General features: G+C 39.8%; 1 protein-coding gene across 3 annotated transcripts in view; it reads right to left on the bottom strand.

Annotated features, from left to right (window-relative positions):
- EGF (epidermal growth factor) overlaps positions 1-18,240 on the bottom strand; it is a 1,284,649-nt gene that overhangs the window by 126,586 nt on the left and 1,139,823 nt on the right. For 2 of the 3 annotated variants that reach the window (XM_044061467.1, XM_044061465.1), the window contains one exon: positions 4,576-4,681. The exons of the other annotated variant lie outside the window; for it this stretch is intronic. In XM_044061467.1, coding sequence (XP_043917402.1) covers positions 4,576-4,681 — 106 coding nt within the window. The remainder of the gene's footprint in view (positions 1-4,575; positions 4,682-18,240) is intronic. 3 annotated transcript variants of the gene reach the window in all.

Genomic DNA, 18,240 nt, shown 5'->3' on the forward strand with positions numbered 1-18,240 from the left:
TCCAAACTTATAGGTTAAGCACCTTTGTCAGAAAAGTTGAGGTGATAAGAGAAGAGAGTGAATGCTCTGATCATGGAGGATTTTAATATCTTTAGTCAACCAGGACACAAAACATCAAGCTCAAAAGGAGAGGGTCATCCTGAGTATGCACATAAAAGTGGGGCTAGTACAGGGCATAAGGATCCCCCCTTCAGCTGTAAAATTATTCTTGAGCTTGTACAGGTGGGAAAAGAGAACATGGAGAGAAAAAAGGGTACAGGATGTGGTGTGGAACACTGACAAAGATTTTGTTTGGCATGTGGTCACAGTAAGATGAATACAGCAAATCAGAGTAGACATATGTAAATACAGAGGTGGTGACTTCAACACATCAAGCAGGAACATGACAAGGGTAATGGCAGAGTGGGATAAGGAGGCAGAAGTAGTGGAATCCATTATGAAAGAAGATGACGACAGGAGCAATGGTGCCAACTGAAAGGTATATAAGAAGATGAAAAACAGACAATACAAAAGAATCCTCACAATGTACAGAGAAAGCAGCGGTGGGTATTCATACCAAGAGAAACACTTGATAATACAAAATGGATGAAAACATGAAGTGCATTGTGTGTGGAGGTTAGGAAAATGGAAATAAAGGCGAGTTGAAAAGCAAAGACTGAAACAGAAAGTCATAGGATTTAATGCTGTGACAGGATTTTTCATAACTATTTCAAGAAGAATGAAAATGACACCCAACAATGTGCTCTGTTGTAGATGGATGAGAGGATCCTTCTAGAAACTGTGGATTACCGGAAATAGTTAATGTGAATTCTTGCCAAGGATGGAAAATGAGAGATCTCTGATTTGATATGGGGAAAGAAAACTGTCCATATTCAAAGAAGGTTGCAATGTGGGAGGAGAAGAAGAAACTTTGCAAGAACCAAAACAAGAGCCAAGTGGATTGTTTGAAAGGCTCTGAAGGTATCAGGTTAAGTTTAGTGAGGAAATGGATGACCCAGTTCAACAGCACACCACCTAGAGTCCAGAATACCACACAGCTGGCATCATTGCACAGATGGAATCATGGCTGAAGGATGACTGGAAAGTTCAGTCTAAGAAAATTAAACTCATTTCTGTAAAGTAATAATAATAATAATAATAATGACATAAATTATCCTAAACAGCTACCTCATAGGTTTGCTGAAGGATTTGTAGCTCAATGAACTGTTAGGCTGCAGACAGTACAGAGAAGGGTGGCCTAACATTTTTCCATCCTAAGGCAGCATTATGACATTAAAGTATATGTGGACCAATGAAGTACAGTGGATGTAGCCTAACTGGACTTCAGCAAAGTGTTTGCTTCTATGGATTTCTTCAAAGTATTTGATGCTATCAGGCAGTTCTACTGGCATACAGAGAAAATGCCCTGATTATGATCCAGGTGACCCAACTTTGACTTGTGGTATATGAACTTGATAAAGCTGTTGTGGGGGAGAAGTGTAATCATGAGGTTTAGCCTGCTCGCCTCTTATCAGGGCAAGGGACATGGGGCATGGAATGTGTGTCTATACACTCTGCCCTTGGTCAGAGTGTAGGCTATAAGTGGGGCTGGGCCAAATGAGTGTATCACTCATAGAGGTATGGATGTACATTGCAAAGGACCATTGCATGCCAGCCCCTTGGATAAGAGTGGCCATGACCACAGAAGAATAGGGTTTAATAAGAAAACCCTGGTCTCTCAGTAAACATGTGATGACTCACTGTTCCAGCCAGCTGGACTTTTGGCCTTGGAAATGAATGGGTCATAAGGGCTCTAATCCAATGGAAATAAATGTGTCCATACAGCAGTACAGAAGAGCAGGACTTAATGGTCAACACAAGGGACTTGGGCCAAAATAAAGTATTTGATGATTTGTATGTATGAATGCATTTTAGGTAGGGTACAGCACTGATCCCAGTGGACTTTCTTTAGACTCAGCTCAGGTTGCAAAAATAAATAAATAAATAACAGCATAACAGTAATTCAGTGTATTCATATAGTAAATTGTGCAAGATAAAAATACACAGCAAACTGAATGATTGTGTCAATTCATGCAACAAATAAAAAATGTAATGAAATTGAAAATAAATATGATATTATAGTGTTATAAAGCGGCTGAAGAGTAACTTCATCTCAGTGAGATTTATTTGTTAGTAAGGTGTCTGTACAGTGTATAAAATAAGTTGAGAGGAATGAAGAGTTCAGAATGTTGGTAATAAAGGGGAGATCAGGTAGCGTAAGATAGAAGACTACATGCAGCATATCACACACTATTTACATTTTATTGATGGCATATTTATTGTGTGGAAAGGTGACACCTTGCAGCTTGGAGATTTTATCACTTACCTCAATCAAACAACCCCCTTCCTGAAGTTTACCTCTTCCCATAGCTATATTTCAACCACTTTCTTAGATATGCAGATTTTCAAAGACACCAACAATAACAGAATCACCACTGATCTATTCAGAAAACCAACGTGGGTTAACGTATTACTCCACATTAAAAGTCTACATCCTACAAAAACCAAGGATAATGTAGTAAAGTCCCAGGGCTATAGATTAGCTAGAATTACCACAGAGATTGAACCATTTTTGAGAAACCTGAACAACTTAGAGAATGATTTTCTAGTGAGAGGCTATGAAAGTCAGATGTTAAAAAAACATCCTGGAACCCATTATAGAACTGAAAAGGACTGAAGCACCTTCCCTCAACATCCCTATGCAAAAATAGCTGCATCCTGACATACACTTTGGATTATCACAGTATCAAAAATGTTATTGGAGAAAACTGGGCCATTGTTACAGGAAACCCTTTTCTGATTAACATCTTAGGTGAAGCCCCATCCTTTGTTTACAAGAAGGCCATGAACATTAGAAGCTTTGTTGAATTTAAACTTAGACCATATGAGAGAAATACTAAAAGGTGTGAAGCTTATTATACATTTTGTAGATTTATACAGCAAGGTGATAATTTTTATTGCCCTTATTTAAAGAAAATCATTAAGACCAGTGCAGGCGGTGACTGTAATACTACAAAAGTAATTTACAGGGCACAGTGCAATGAATGTGATGCATTTTATGTGGGCAGGATTGTAAATAAACTTAAGTATAGGATTTCATGTCATCTGTCAGAAATCTGCTCTGGATTTAAAAATAATGCACTAGCAAAACAACTTTCTCTTCATAAAAGACACACAGGTTTTAAGTTCCAGATTCTGGATTGCATAGACATGGGAGATCTTGAAGGAGACACCCTGAATATTCTGGAGAAACATGAACTCATGTGGCAATTAAAGCTGAACTCTTTTAGGAAGCCTGGACTAAACTACTACTGTTCACTTAAAAGTGTACTGGAACTTAAAAAATTGTCACATTGTTTACATTATTAATTTAATTTTATTTTATTTTATTTTATTCTTCCAGTTGGTTTTAAATACCATGTTAAATCAGTTTTTGTTTCCATCATACATTTTTTTTTCTTGTTCTTTTTTCCACTTTATTCAAAATTATGTGTAATAACAATACTAACTAATTATACAATAATATTTTTGTAGATAATTTTTGGGGTTCTTGTACACAGACCTGAAGAAGTCTAGAAGGACAAAAGTGATATTTGTTAACAATAGGTTATGAAAATAGAATGTAATTTTTACAATGGATTTTTTTACAGGTAAAGTGTATATGTATATATATATATATATATATATATATATATATATATATATATATATATATATATATATATATATTTTTTTTTTTTTGATTGCCAAATGGTCTAAGGTTTATATATTTCCAGTCAAGTAGTATATTGGCTTGGATAAAATCACAGATTAAATAATCTGATTAAATTAGAGGTACCACATCATTATTAATTTTATTTAAAGTACATAAGGGTTATATTATTATGACAGCTACTAAGCAGGGCAGGACCAGCTCGAATGTCACACTGATGGGGGAAGGGATGTGAATTTAACATCTATACCAATAACACTTTGTTTTACACACAATAAACCACTCCCTTGCCTGGTAAAAAAATAAAAATATATATATATATATATATATATATATATATATATTTATATATATATATATATATAAATATATATATATATATATATATATATATATAGTTAGTTTGCGAGGAAACCATTACTCTGTTATTTTTGTTTTACTTGGATTGCTTGTCTGTGTACTTAATAAAGGATTTTCGACTGGAAACAGACTACCTACCCTGCTTGGATTACTTTTGAATACTTACTAATTCTGCACAATATTTCAGATTATATATTTTTTATTATTTTTTTACTTAGGACGAGTTTAAGTTTGCTACTTCTGCTACCATTATCTGATCTGATTAATATACAGTGATTAACTAGATATATATGGATTGAAAATCTTCCACACAGTGAAGTTTCTTACACTGGTTTGTCTATAAATACTTCACTGTACATTTTTGCTATTGTTAATGTTGTTCATTATCTGAATACAAACCATATGTTCTTTGTGCTCTGTAATGATTCATATTTTTTGAGAGCACATTGTTTTTACTGGTTTACCTGAATATGTTCCGTAGTGGACTTCGCTTTTTCATGGTTGTCACAAGAGCTTCTTCTGTCTCTTTTATCTTCTTTATGTGTTTTTAGCTTAGAAGAACTCCCATTTCTAATAAAGAAATTGAAAAAAAAGGATTGGGTTAAATGACTAACCATTCCCAAGAAGAAACTGTTCAGTTTTATTTAGACTGACACTTCAGTAATCAACAACTTCTGACCAGTTTATACATTGATGGTAAATCACATGTTTAAGTGGTGTCATGCCCCATCCCTTCTGCGGACATTTTATTACAGGTTACATAATCATTAAATGTGAGTGTCAGCTGAGCCAGCAAGTCACATGATCAGCTGCATGTTGCTGCTGGCCAGCAGTGTTGGCTTTCAAATGTATGCCAATCTTCAGCTCTCCTTTTGGTACTTGTTCAATACCAGTACCATATCAGGTATGGGACTGCCATTTCACTTTGTTACTGATTCACTGAGATTATAGTTTTAGGTCTTATTTTTGGCTGGAGGTCTCCCCATGGCTATGGAGTCACCTCCTTCATTGACCCATGTATTTCTCTGTCAAAGGAAGTGAGGGTCAGGGACTATGATGTGACATCCTGTGGGGAGTCAGAAGATTATTCTGCTTTCTAAACCCTCCAGCCATTGGACATCAGTCATGTTGAAGTGCCTGATAGACATCGCTCTTACGTGGGTGCATATTTCTGCACACCTGCTATGCCTAGATTGACAGTGATACTCTCTTTGACAGTTTAAGCATTGCCACCAAGGTCAGCCTTCTTGCATGGAACATATGTCTGTGGCTTGACCTAAAGGTGTTACACTGGCCATAGGATACATAGTAATGCCTCCAACAAGGACAGGCATACTAGCACTGGGCACTTGGCCCTATGCTTTCCTATAAGTTTTGTCCTGCTTCTGGGTGTTAAGTCAGTTTCAGGTCATCAGGTAATAATCAAGGCTTCATATTTTGATGGCACAGAGATTACACTGAGAGTCTGTTTTTATGTTTTATTTGAGGATTTGGTAAAAATTGTAAAAGTGTACAGGTCAATAAAATCTATTAATTATATTACACAAACCATAAAAGCAACACAATTGCAGTGCAGGGTCTTATGGCATGAAAAAAAAAGAGCTCTGCACAGCATGATATATAAAAATATAAATATTTCTTATTTCATGCAGTATCATGCTAAGAAGTAAAACTTTTCTTCTTTGTTTGGCTTTTCCTGGTTCGGGGTCGCCACAGCAGAACTCCAGTCCACTAATGATTGGCAGTAGATTCTTTTATGGGTGCTGTGGTGCCAACTCAACACCCAACCTTCAGCGAAGGCATGCCCATTCTATGCATGTCTTTCGAATGCCACTTGACCACAAGGAGGACATGCAGACTCCACACAGAAGGCGCTCCAGCCGAGAATCAAACAGGAGAACCTCTTGCTGCAAGGCAACAACACTACCGCTGCACCACCGCGGCTTCTGCATGCAAAGCAGTAAAACAATCTGTACTATTATGCAGCATAAAAGTAAATAAATTAATAATTGTGAAAGGAAAGGCCACAGATGTTTGCAAAATTAGAAAAAATATCCATTTATGTAATGAAATGAGACAACATCAAAACTATGCAGATAAACATGAAATTCTGGGTCCCATGTTCCTCTCCCTTTAATTTTTTGTTGATATGAACTAGGAATATATTATGTTAAAACAGGAAAGAAAGTGTTTTTTGTCAGGCATTGCAGGAAAACATAATTTTTCATTTTTTTATATTTTTGGATGTCAAACTTCTACACTGTGAATCATTTTTCTATATATGTTTCAAATAACTCAGGTGTCTGGTCTACCATCTATTAAATTAAGAATGTGGAGTTTGCAGAGATGCTTGAGGATTCAGAAAGAATCTCACAGCTGGCATTATTTGCAATTCAGAGATGCATTAGCATCAATGTGGAAAGGCCTCATGATCGGATAATTTGCATGTCTTTGAATCACTGTTTATTGCAAGTGTAGATCCGTACTTTCCTGGCTCCACATTGTGTTAGCACAAATTCCCCTCCATTCACTCCCCCACACAAAATACACTCATTAAAACACACACACACCCCAAATACCTCATACCAGTCCCTGTGTTTCAGAATGTCTCTGATATCTGTTTTTTCCTGCCCTCATAAATCTTGGATGATTACAGTTAGTAATTAATGTCAGACGTTAGAGTTTCACAATTCGTATCATTCAGTAAATTCATGGCAGTGTAAAAAGTATTTATACTGGTGATTTTCTAAATTTGTAGGAGGAATAATTAAAAAATGCCTCTTTTTTCCCCACCCTTTATTTTGGTCTTGTCTTGATTTTTGCACTACAAGGTTAAGAGACATACATAATGTTCCCTGTCCTCTCTGTCATACTTCACAGACTGTTGTAAGCATTGAATAAAGCCTGAGATCCTTAATATATATTAAAAAAGTAACTGCTGCACTAACTCAGCAGTTCTGAAGTGAGTTAAAGTCTGCAGTGTACTTTGACTGAGATGCAGGGATCAAATCCTTCTACCCCTATTGCTGTCTTTTTTTTTTTTTTTTTTTTAATTTTTCTTTTTTTTGTATCTGCCTGGAGTCTTGTGGTGAGGGGAGAACAAATAGCCTCTGAGGGAAGTGGGATGGTATACGGTGGAAATCCCGTTAGGGCATTCTACTTATACTGTTATCTGTGTCTAGTGTTTTTCTAGACCATTTTTAAATTAACTGTGTCTTTAAGGCACTCTATATAGAGTATCCCTGAAGTATTTTGCCCCCATCCCTGGTATGTTTAAGTGCTGTTAAGGTACAATATGTTATCCCTCATGTCTAGTTTCCCCATCCCCATGATGTTTAAATGCCTTTAAGGCACTAGAATTTATCCCTAGTGTCTAGTATTCTCCCCTATCCATGTCTGTAGGGTTATTCCTGGTGGCCAGTGGTCCTCCCTGACCCATGTCTGTAGGGTTATTCCTGGTGGCCAGTGGTCCTCCCTGACCCATGTCTGTAGGGTTATTCCTGGTGAACAGTGGTCCTCCCTGACCCATGTCTGTTGGGTTATTCCAGGTGGTAAGTGGTCTGGCCTGACCCATGTCTGTAGGGTTATTCCTGGTGGCTAGTAGCCCATGGCCCATGTCTGAAGTGTTATCCATGGTGGTTAGTAGCCCCTAGCCCATTTCTGTAGTGTTATCCCTGGTGGTTAGTGGCCCCTTGCCCATGTCTAACATAACCCTCACAATCCCTCTGCTGCTATCTCCTAGACAAACATGCACTCATACATTCAGCCTCTAAAATACACACACTCACACACACCATAATAATACATGACCACCAAACTCCACAACACTTACCACTACAGTGAAGGAGAATCATGGCCTTTTGGCCATGTTCATTACTGCGAAAGTCGAGGAGTAGTTGTGCTACTTTATGGGAAGTTCCAATGGAGGGCACATGGCTAATTAGTACATGCCTCTCCAATATAATGCCTCATTAACATTTAATATGGCAGTAGAGATAGCCCACCTTGATGTTGCATGGCTTTGTGCTACAGGATCATGGCAGAGCTGTCTCTGAATCAGGAATGGTTACTGAAAGGTGTATACCTCATGGTTAACTTTCTGAATTGGGGCAAATCTAGATTGTGTTAAATAACGCATGTTCAATATTTATTTATTTATTTATTTATTTATTTTACATTTGTTTACCGGGATAGTCCAACTGGATACATGCCCATTTTCAGTGGAGGCCCGGGGAGAAAAGATCCAGAAAGACAAACTTACATAAATTACACAGAAGTTTGCAAACAATTATAAAAACAAAGTGATTATATACAATGGGTTAGTAGTGTTCCCTAGTAGGGACTCACAATTGTCATGGACAGACAATTAAAAGTAAGAAACATCAGATTGGAAGCAGAGCTTGGTGACGTAGTTACAAGTTATAATAATTGCAGAATATGTTTTTAGTTTATAACTTAATCAGGGTTGGTACATGGGCATAGCGAATTCAGTTTGAGATACTGTTTGAGGTTTTTTTTGAAGAGACATTTGGAGGATTGTAGGGTTATATAGTTTGGCAATGAATTCCAGGTTTTGCCAATGAAGTTGGCAAACAGGGATTCACCAGCAGAGTTATAAGCTTTGTGGGTTTGGACCAGTAGTTTATCGGCAGACCGTAGGGATCTTGCTATATGGCTTAATAATATTTTTAAGTGAGGGGGTATCCTCAGGGTGGTACAAAATTTTGTGCGCTATTAAGAGTTGATTGAATTGAATTAAGCTGGGCAGTTCTAGCCACTCTAGTTGTTTAATGTTCTGGCAGTGGTGGGTTCTATAGGTGGAGCCAGTGGTGAATCTGGCAATATGATTGTAGCTATGGGACAGCCTACCTAGTTCGGATTTGTTGAGGTTTGAGAGTACAGGCGAGGCATATAAGAGAGTAGAGAGTAGGTGTGATCGGGCAATTGCAGTCCTAGCCAGTGGGGTTAAAAATGTCTTGTTTCTATACAGTGATCCAAGCTTCTTATTGATGGTCTGTATGGTTTTGTTGACCTGTAGGTCAAATTTGAGATTATTGTCTATGATTATGATATATATTACGATATTTTTTGTAAGGGACCATACTTTATTTGAAATTCTCCTTGCCACTTTCTTATATCCCTTTTATTCATTATTATCATCATCATTATTATTATTATTATTATTATTATCATCATCATCATCTTCTAGAAGAGAAAAATTAAGTTGTTCATGCATTTGGTGAGAAGCCTCTATAGTACCACTGTATTAAAAATAGCTATCATGTAAATAAAATATCTAAACACTGCAAATGTATATTTTTCTAATGAAAAAAATTAAAGGGCATATCATAAAAATACAAGAAATGCCATCAAAGTCTTTCCCAAAATTGATTAATAATTGTATTTAAAACAGAATAAAGAAAATGTTGATTTCCAGTACACTTTTTTTCTGAGAATAAAGGGCTGATAATCTATGAATTTGAGGGGTCTAGTTATAATGCATTTTTATAGACTCATAGACACTTAGATATTCCAAGGCCACTCAGTCTTATGACTATTCACACTTTGCCAATACCTTCCCTCGGGCCTCACCTCCTTTCTCCAGGAGAGAAATACCAGTCAGTTCCCAAGTAAATATGTGAAAACCCGTCCAGTCGTCCAGGTTACATTTAAAGGAATGTAGTGATGCACAATGCTTAATATACAGGGGAAGTGTATTCCATAGGTTTGGGGGATCTGGGTTATAAAACTGTCCCTCCAGCATGTTTTTTTTTTTTTTTTTTTTTTTGCTGGTGAAAATTTAGGTCCCTGGTTCTAGTATTGGGGGAGAAATTGGACTTGTGGAGATACGGAATGTTCAAGACAATCGGGTCTGTAATGGCAAGGTAAGCAAAACAAAGAGCTCTCCTCAAAAGTTTATAAGGCACTGCATAAAAGAATAGAGCTTCCAGCCTCTTTTGATAGTTCATAGACTTTATGCTGTGATTCTTTCTATTAGGAGCCATTTGGGCTTTTCTCCTTGTTTGAATATATCTCAAAGAGGGTGTTGTACTTGATAATTGGCTTGATCCATATAAGGGGATGATTACCTCTTTAGAGGGGTGGCAACGGTGGTGCAGCAGTTAGTGTTGTTGCCTCACAGCATTAGGTTCTCTGGTTTGATTCTCGGCTAGGGTGCCCTCTGTGTGGAGTCTGCATGTCCTCCCTGCAATCACATGGGTTTCCTCCGGGTGCTCTGGTTTCCTCCTACATTCCAAAGACATGCAGTAGGTGGATTGGACAGTCTCAATTAGCTGTAGGTGTGAGTGAGTAGTACGGATGAACTACCGTGGCAGGGCTAGACAGCCGGTGGTGTAAACCTTGGCTCAAAATGGTTGCCACTGTTGAAGTGTCACCCCGACCCCCTGTGCAAAATAGTAAAAAGAGGTTGAGCATGGATGGACTTCCTGTTTAGACTTTGATGATATGTATTTGTCAATTAGCCTGGCTACATAAAAAGATTTCCTATCAGCCTTTGTCACATGATGGTCAAAGGAGAGGGCACTATCATTTCATAGTGGTACATTGCCTATGCAGTAAGTATTTATCCTTATTTTGATTATCTTACAGCAAAGTGATGTAAAATGTTAGCTCAGGGGTCTTGAGAATAATAAAGTCTCTCATACACATGGAAAGTGACCATGGAACTAACAGCCTAGATGCTGAATGCATCTCCTGTGAATAAAAGTTGTTGAAAATGCTTTAGCTAAGTTGGTTATGTAACATACTGCAGTAAGGTGGGTGCACTGGGGTCCTGAGGTCAGCTGCAGTGCAATTGCTGGAATAAGCATGGGGAGGTTAGTTTGTGATGTTGGTGCAGGGGGCCAGGTAGAAGATGATATATTAGGAAAAGAAGATGCACATACCTCTGAGGCCCATGGTACTGTGGACTAACTGCAGTGAAAGCAAGATTACTGTGCTCAGTCACCCTTTATGTGAATGCCGTGCCCAGTTACCCATGTATGCTTATGCTGTGCCCAGTTACTCCTGTATGTTGATGCTGTGCTCAGTTAATCCTGCATGTTGATACTTTGCTCAGTTACCCCTGTATGTTAATGCTATGTCTAGTTAACCCTCTGTGCTAATGCTGTGCTCCGTTATCCCTGTATGTTAAAACTGTGCCCAGTTACCCCTGTATGTTGATGCTGTGTCCATTTACCCCTGTATATTAATGCTGTGCTCAGTTACCCATGTATGTTGATGCTATACTCAGTTATCCCTGTTTGTTAATGCTGTGCCCAGTTACCCCTGCATGCTAACGCTGTGCTCAATTACACCTGTATGCTAATGTTGTGCCCAGTTACCCCTCCACACTAATGCCATGCTCAGTTATTCCTGTATGCTGATACTGTGCCCAGTTACCCCTGGATGTTAATGCTGTGCCCAATTCCTCCTTTATGCTAATGCTGTGCTCAGTTATCCCTGTAGGCTAATTCTTGGCTAATATGAATTTACTTATCTAATTATTGATAAGATAAGTCCAGATTGTGCCACATTTCAACACTCATTATATACTATCCAATATGACTTGTGCTCTAGTTTGTAGGGACATCTCTTGGTATCATAAACAGACATATACTTTTTTGCCCCACTGACTTTACATCTTCTGCCCCTCCTAGCCAGTTGGCCTTTTTTCCCCATCATCCAGGACAGAGGTTGATAGAAAGGGCCATCATCCAGTCATCAGAGATGGTTTGAGACTGTTGTTGTTTTTTTACAGCCTTATCCCCCACAAGCAGTTGGGAGGGCACTGAGAAAGGATGTGCAGTGGGCTGACTGCAGGGATGTCTTCTCACTTCAGCAAGGAGCATTCCCTTCAGGAAACCCTGTCCCTCTCCTCAAAGCACAAGCAGTTTTTTTTGCTGTCTGCACCAAGGAACTCACACTGCCCAGTGTGCTTAACCCTCAACACCCACCTGGGGGAGGAAAGTGGCTTATGACCCCTCACTCCCCCTTTCCTGGCTGGCGCCATCATGACAGATCCACCAATCAAGCCCCAGTCATCCCTCTGTGCCACGGAGCCAGGCTAGACACTTTTTTAATCATTATTTAGATCATTTGATTAGTGTAGAGATATTTAATTTTTTCGCTCTGTTTGTCACATGTTGTGGCTTCAAGCACTGGATGGCTGATATGGGGAAGGAGGACTGAGACACCTGTAACAAGATCTACTTTAGTGGAGGATGGAGCTCTTTCTCACTATAGTACTCTCCATTTAAGTTACATATCTATACTTCAGACACATGCATGGATATACTGCAGTATGGCACCCTGCATGCAAGCAGAGAATAAGGGTTCTGATGATGTACAAAAAAATTTCCAGCAACCACTTTTACGACAGCCTATAATGCTACTGGCTCTGTGATTCTCATCACCCTGGCTAAGTGAGAAGTGAACCTCCCCTATGGGAAGATATCCACAAAGGTTATGTGAATGATACAGAGGAGGTTAGAAGTGTGGAGGAATGGGTTAAGAGGACATGCAAAGTCTGTGGTCTGTGGATGGTTAAAGAGTAGCCAGTCCAAAAACAGAAATTAAAAAGATGATATATTTTGATGTACTACTAACAGATGTAAACAGTCATAATGTGGACACATGGCAGCCCAGATCAGAAATTAAAGGATAACATATTGTCACATAATAGTAACACTAATAAAAATAATGATAATGAGGTCAGGCTAAAAAAGAAAGTCCATAAAGATTAATGTGAAAGGCTGTTCTATATTCCAAGATAGTAATATAAGTATTGTGAAAAAGGTTAATGTAGGTATTTTTGTAATCTAAACATGCTAGTTATGGTTCTGGCATTACCTTATAAACTGAAATTACTTTTGCATGATCAAAATTGTGGGCAACATGATGCAGAGTTTACTTAAAGGAGGAAAAAGAAGCAACAAAGAACACCTTAGAGAATATTTGTGAACAAAATGCATTAAAAACGGACATTAACTGAAGCCTGTGTACAAAGAATGCTAAGGGACCTTACTGTATCCATTCAAATTTTATGTAACTGTTTTATGGAACTTTTCTCCTTGGGTCTCCACTGAAAAGGGGTCTCTACCCAGTTGGACTAACCCGGTTAACACATGTCAAATAAATAAATAAATCCAGGTATGGGTTATGTTTCCTCAGTGTTTGTGTAGCTCAAATGAGCTGAAGTGCAACATTGCATTTGTACAAATTCTTCTGGCTTCACGTGAGGGTGGAACTCAACCCTTGTTAGTTAAGCAACTTTCTCCAGGGGGTGTGCATTCTGCATTTGTTAGAAATGCACCACTGATTAATCCCCTTCCTAGTTATTAGTTGTGATAAACAAGTAGGAAATGCAGATTAGAAAATCCTCCCATTTAAAACAAAGCAAGTTCTGTTGAGATGAATTTTGTTCCAGGCATGCAGTTAAGTGAATGTTATGTTAAAAAAAGTGGCCCTTACCTAGCCAGAAGTTTATTGCTATATAGTATGTTTTTGAGCTCAAAAATTATATAAAGTTCTGCCTTGCAGGAATCCCTACTGTATGAGCTCCATTATGAAAATTGTCTCAGCGAATTATCTTAACATAATTTGTAAAGCTCTGGCTAAATTTGATTTTATGAGTTTACATACGCTAGCTTGATAAGATAAAAATTCAGATAGTGGTTATTACATGATTTGTGGGTATGTGCACATCATGCTATGAAAACAGAATATCACTGTAAAAGACTATTCCCCAGATTTACTAAACTCCATGTAGGAATAGTGCAAGCCCTACACGGAGTGCACAGTGGCCATGTCTGCAGCTCCCCCTTGGCAGCACGCCTTGCATATTAATGAAGGCATGCTACTAAGAGAGAGCTGTGTACATGGTTACTGAATCAGTGTAGGAGGTGTGTTACAGAGCTCGGAGATGTGTAACACCCCCCCCGTACTATCAAAGAGTCGGACGGCACTAAAATATTAAATAAATGCCTGTACTTGGCCCAGTTGTAGACGTGATATGTAGGGGGGGGGTGTTACAGTGTCCGTAACATACCCCCTGTACTGCCAAACTGCTAGATGACACAAAAGTATTAAATAAATGCCTGTACTCAGTCCAGTTGCCCAGTTGTAGAAGTGATATGCAGGAGGTGTATTACAGTGTCCATAACACACCCCCTGTACTGTCAAAGTGCCAGACAGCACTAAAATATTAAATAAATATTTGCACTTGGCCCAGTTGTATAATTGATAAGTAGGGGGTATGTTACAGACCTGTACTGTCAAAGTGCTGGATGGAACTAAAATATAAATGTGAAAATGTAATTTTCCCCTTTTTTTTAATTTGTTTTTCTTGTCTTTGTGCTGTGTGGTGTTTAGCAATGAACACATACCAGACATCTAAAAACAGAAACTGGATCATTTTAATTTTAATAGAAAATGTCAAGTTTAAGCATACTTGAGCGGGTTTGCATGGCGTGGTGCTTAGTAATGCTTAAATGTAACTGAGAGCTATATAGAATTGTATAGCTCTAATCACCATATTCTCGGTAGCTGAGTGGTTAGAGTGACGGCCTCGTGTGCACTAGGTGCACTGTTCAGAGGCCATTCAGCTTTTTTTGCATGCGATAGGGAAATGTTTTAAATAATATTTTTTATGTATACATTGACATTTGTTAACCAGGTTAGTCCAGCTGTACCAGAAGCCCATTTTCAGTAGAGACCTGAGGATAAAAGCCCCAGTTACACACAAGTGTCCAATAGAGTAAAGTTACACTACTAGATAAGATAGTGAAATACATATGTTTAGGAGATATAAAGTAAAACAGATACACATAATAATCAACTCAGGACTGGCAAGACCAGACAGGAGGAGAAGGCAACTACACACACCACAAAACCAGCCTCACATAATGCTACCACTCCACTGAATCAAACACATAAACACACAAAGACATACTCGGAGGCTCTGAGTAAAAATTTACCTAAACAGCAGAGGCCTCCAAAGCAGACACCCAAACAACTGCTACCTCAAGACACCCCACAAGCAACACATAAACCACAAAAGCAGTGTGCAAAGCAGTCACAGCCCTTAAGGCCAAATACAACACCAAACATACTTGTCATAGGTGACTCCATAGTCAGACACACTGACGTCCCACTCACCAGGCTGAACAAGGAGAGGGTCACAGTAAGCTGCCTATCGGACGCTAGAATCTGCCACATAACACAAGCACTCGGGTCACTCCACGGCAAGTACAAATATGACACAGTCATTGTCCATGCTGGTGTGAGCGACCTGAGACGTACCTCCCTGGACTACATGAAAAGAGACATAGAGGAGCTCTCTGATTATGTAGCCCAGGCAGGTATGACCCTAACCCTGAGCAGTATCCTTCCTTCACCAAGAATGATGCCACAATATAGAGACAAGATGATCAGCTTTAACAATTGGCTTAATGTCTGGTGTCATTCAAAGGGGATCCAGTGTCTGTCTGCCTGGGATGACATGCTTGACAAGCCATGCTGCTTCAAGGGATGGCTTGCACCTGTCACCCTGGGATTCGGATATTGGCTAAGGCTCTTGCCACCCCATAGTGCCTTTTTAGGCAAGGCTCAAATTCTAAACCTACCACCCTAGAAAACAAAAATGGGAAGAAACTGAGGGTAATGCTGCTCAATGCCAGAAGTCTAAATCTCAAAATGCACGCACTCGAGGCCCTTCTCAGTATGGAGAACATCGATGTCTGTGCTGTAACTGAAACCTGGTTCAAGGCTCCTGAGAGCACCCGGCACTATTAGGTTTTACCTCATATCATGCGTTCGGCCCCAAAACCCAGACCACACCAAAAAAGGAGGGGTGTATCCATATTCATAAAGGATACCCACACCTCCAGGTTGGTGGCAACGCACAAAGCTTTGGAAACCATCCAGGTGCAACTAACCATAGGCAAAACTGCTCTACAAATTGTAGCATGCTACAGGCCACCCTCTCAAACTCAGGAACCCCACACAGCCTTCCTGAAGACACTGGAGGGTATAAATGTATCTCCAAACACCATCATATTGGGTGACTTCAACTACCCGAATATAGACTGGGAACATTACTCAAGCCCTAACTTTCTAGCCCAATGGTTCCTGGAGTTCATAAATTCAAATGCCATAGAACAGCTAGTCACTGTTCCCACGAGAGGAGAAAATATACTAGATCTCATTGTCACAAACATGGGGACAAAATGCTCCACACGAAGTATATCCCTCATTGGTGAGATCTGATCATAAACTAATCTCACTGGAAATCCACATCCCGCCCCCACCCCAAACAAAAAAGACCATAGTGAAGAACTTCTCTAAAGCAAACTTCACACTACTCAAGACTGGTGTGGTATCCTTCAAGGCCCCTGAGCCAGTGGAAACCACAACCCAAGCTGCGGAAGCCCTTACAAATGCCTTCTATGAACACCTCCAGGACTGCATGGATCAGGCAATCCCAAATAAAACCAAGACTCTTTCCACAAAGGGCAAACGTCCAGTCTGGTGGACCCCAGCCATTAACAAACTTTACAATAAGAGGAGAAAGCTATTACATGATAGAACAAAATCCATAAAAGGGAAGTCACCCTTGATCATTATTAGTAAAATAATACGAGCACTCATAAAATCAACTAAGGCCAATTTTGAGAGAAAAATTGACATGGATTCAAAGGACAATCATAAGGCCTTTTTCAGCTATGTTAGTAACCTGGGTGGAAACTCCCAGATATGCTCAGAATTAGTCCAAAATGATACAAAAATCACTGAACCCACAGACATTGCCAACATACTGGCAGACAGGTTCAGTGCAAACTTCAGCCCCCTCTGCACCCCTAAAGGAGAGATAACTATCCCAGCCGAGTGTAGCCTCCCGGACATCTCAAATGCGCAGGTGAAAGCTGCTCTCTCTAAAGCTAAAAACACAGCATCAATGGGACCGGATGGTGTCCCCAGCTGTGTGCTACACGAGCTAAATGAGGAATTAAACCCGCACATAAGGCAGCTGTTTAATCTCAGCCTTACCACAGGATACATGCCCAAGGAGTGGCATACGGCAACTGTGGTCCCACTCCACAAAGGTGGCACCTCTACGGACCCTGGTAATTACCGCCCCGTAAGCTTAACAAGTCTAGTCTGCAAAGCTATGGAGATGATCATAATGGAGCTCATAAACAAAGATATAGGGGACTTGCAGACATTGGACCCGACCCAGTTTGGCTTTGTCAAGGGAAGATCATGCCTTTTGAACTTGGTCGACTTCTTCGAAACAGTCACCAAGGCCATTGATGAGGGAAAGGCAGTCCATACAGCCTACCTTGACCTTGCAAAGGCTTTCGACACAATACCCCACTCGGGTATTGTAGAAAAACTTACCAGCTTAAATGTAAACCCATATGTCACAAGATGGGTTGCAAACTGGCTTAAGGACAGAACCCACAGGGTTAGAGTTGCTGGCGCTGTGTCAGACTCCAAGCCGGTCACAAGTGGTGTCCCACAGGGCTCGGTCCTTGGCCCCTATTGTTTGGCATCTACTTCTCAGAAGTACAGGCCAACATGGGAGGACTTTGGCTGACAAAGTTTGCAGGCGACTGCAAACTGGGCGCCATAGTGGAAAGTGCATCGGACACGGATATCCTTCAGAAGGGACTCACGGAAACAGATAGCTGGTGCCAGAGCCATGGCCTGAAGTTAAACGCCAAAAATGTATAGTCATACCCTTCGGGAAAAACAAGGTAACCCCAAGCTACCATATAGGTGGCAATCCACTAAGCACAGAAGAGGTTATCAGGGACCTGGGGACCCAGGTTGACAGTGGCCTTTCTTTTGACACTCATGTTGCTAAAGTGGTTAGAAAGACCTTCTACATTGCCCACCTGATCATGAAGGATTCACATCCAGATCTAGTGAGGTCATTGTTCCCCTGTACTCTTCACTTATCAGACCAATGATCGAGTACAATGCCCCATTCGGGATGTATCTCACCCGACATCTGCAGCAACTGGAGAGACCCCAAAAGTTCCTCACCAAAAGGATAAAGGGACTCCAAAATCTGTCATATGCTGCCAGATTGAAGAAACTCCAGCTCTATTCAGTCGCATACCGTC

Source organism: Protopterus annectens, chromosome 2.part0, assembly GCF_019279795.1.
Source record: "Protopterus annectens isolate FY-2018-M chromosome 2.part0, PAN1.0, whole genome shotgun sequence".
In the NCBI taxonomy this organism is placed as follows: Eukaryota; Metazoa; Chordata; order Ceratodontiformes; family Protopteridae; genus Protopterus; species Protopterus annectens.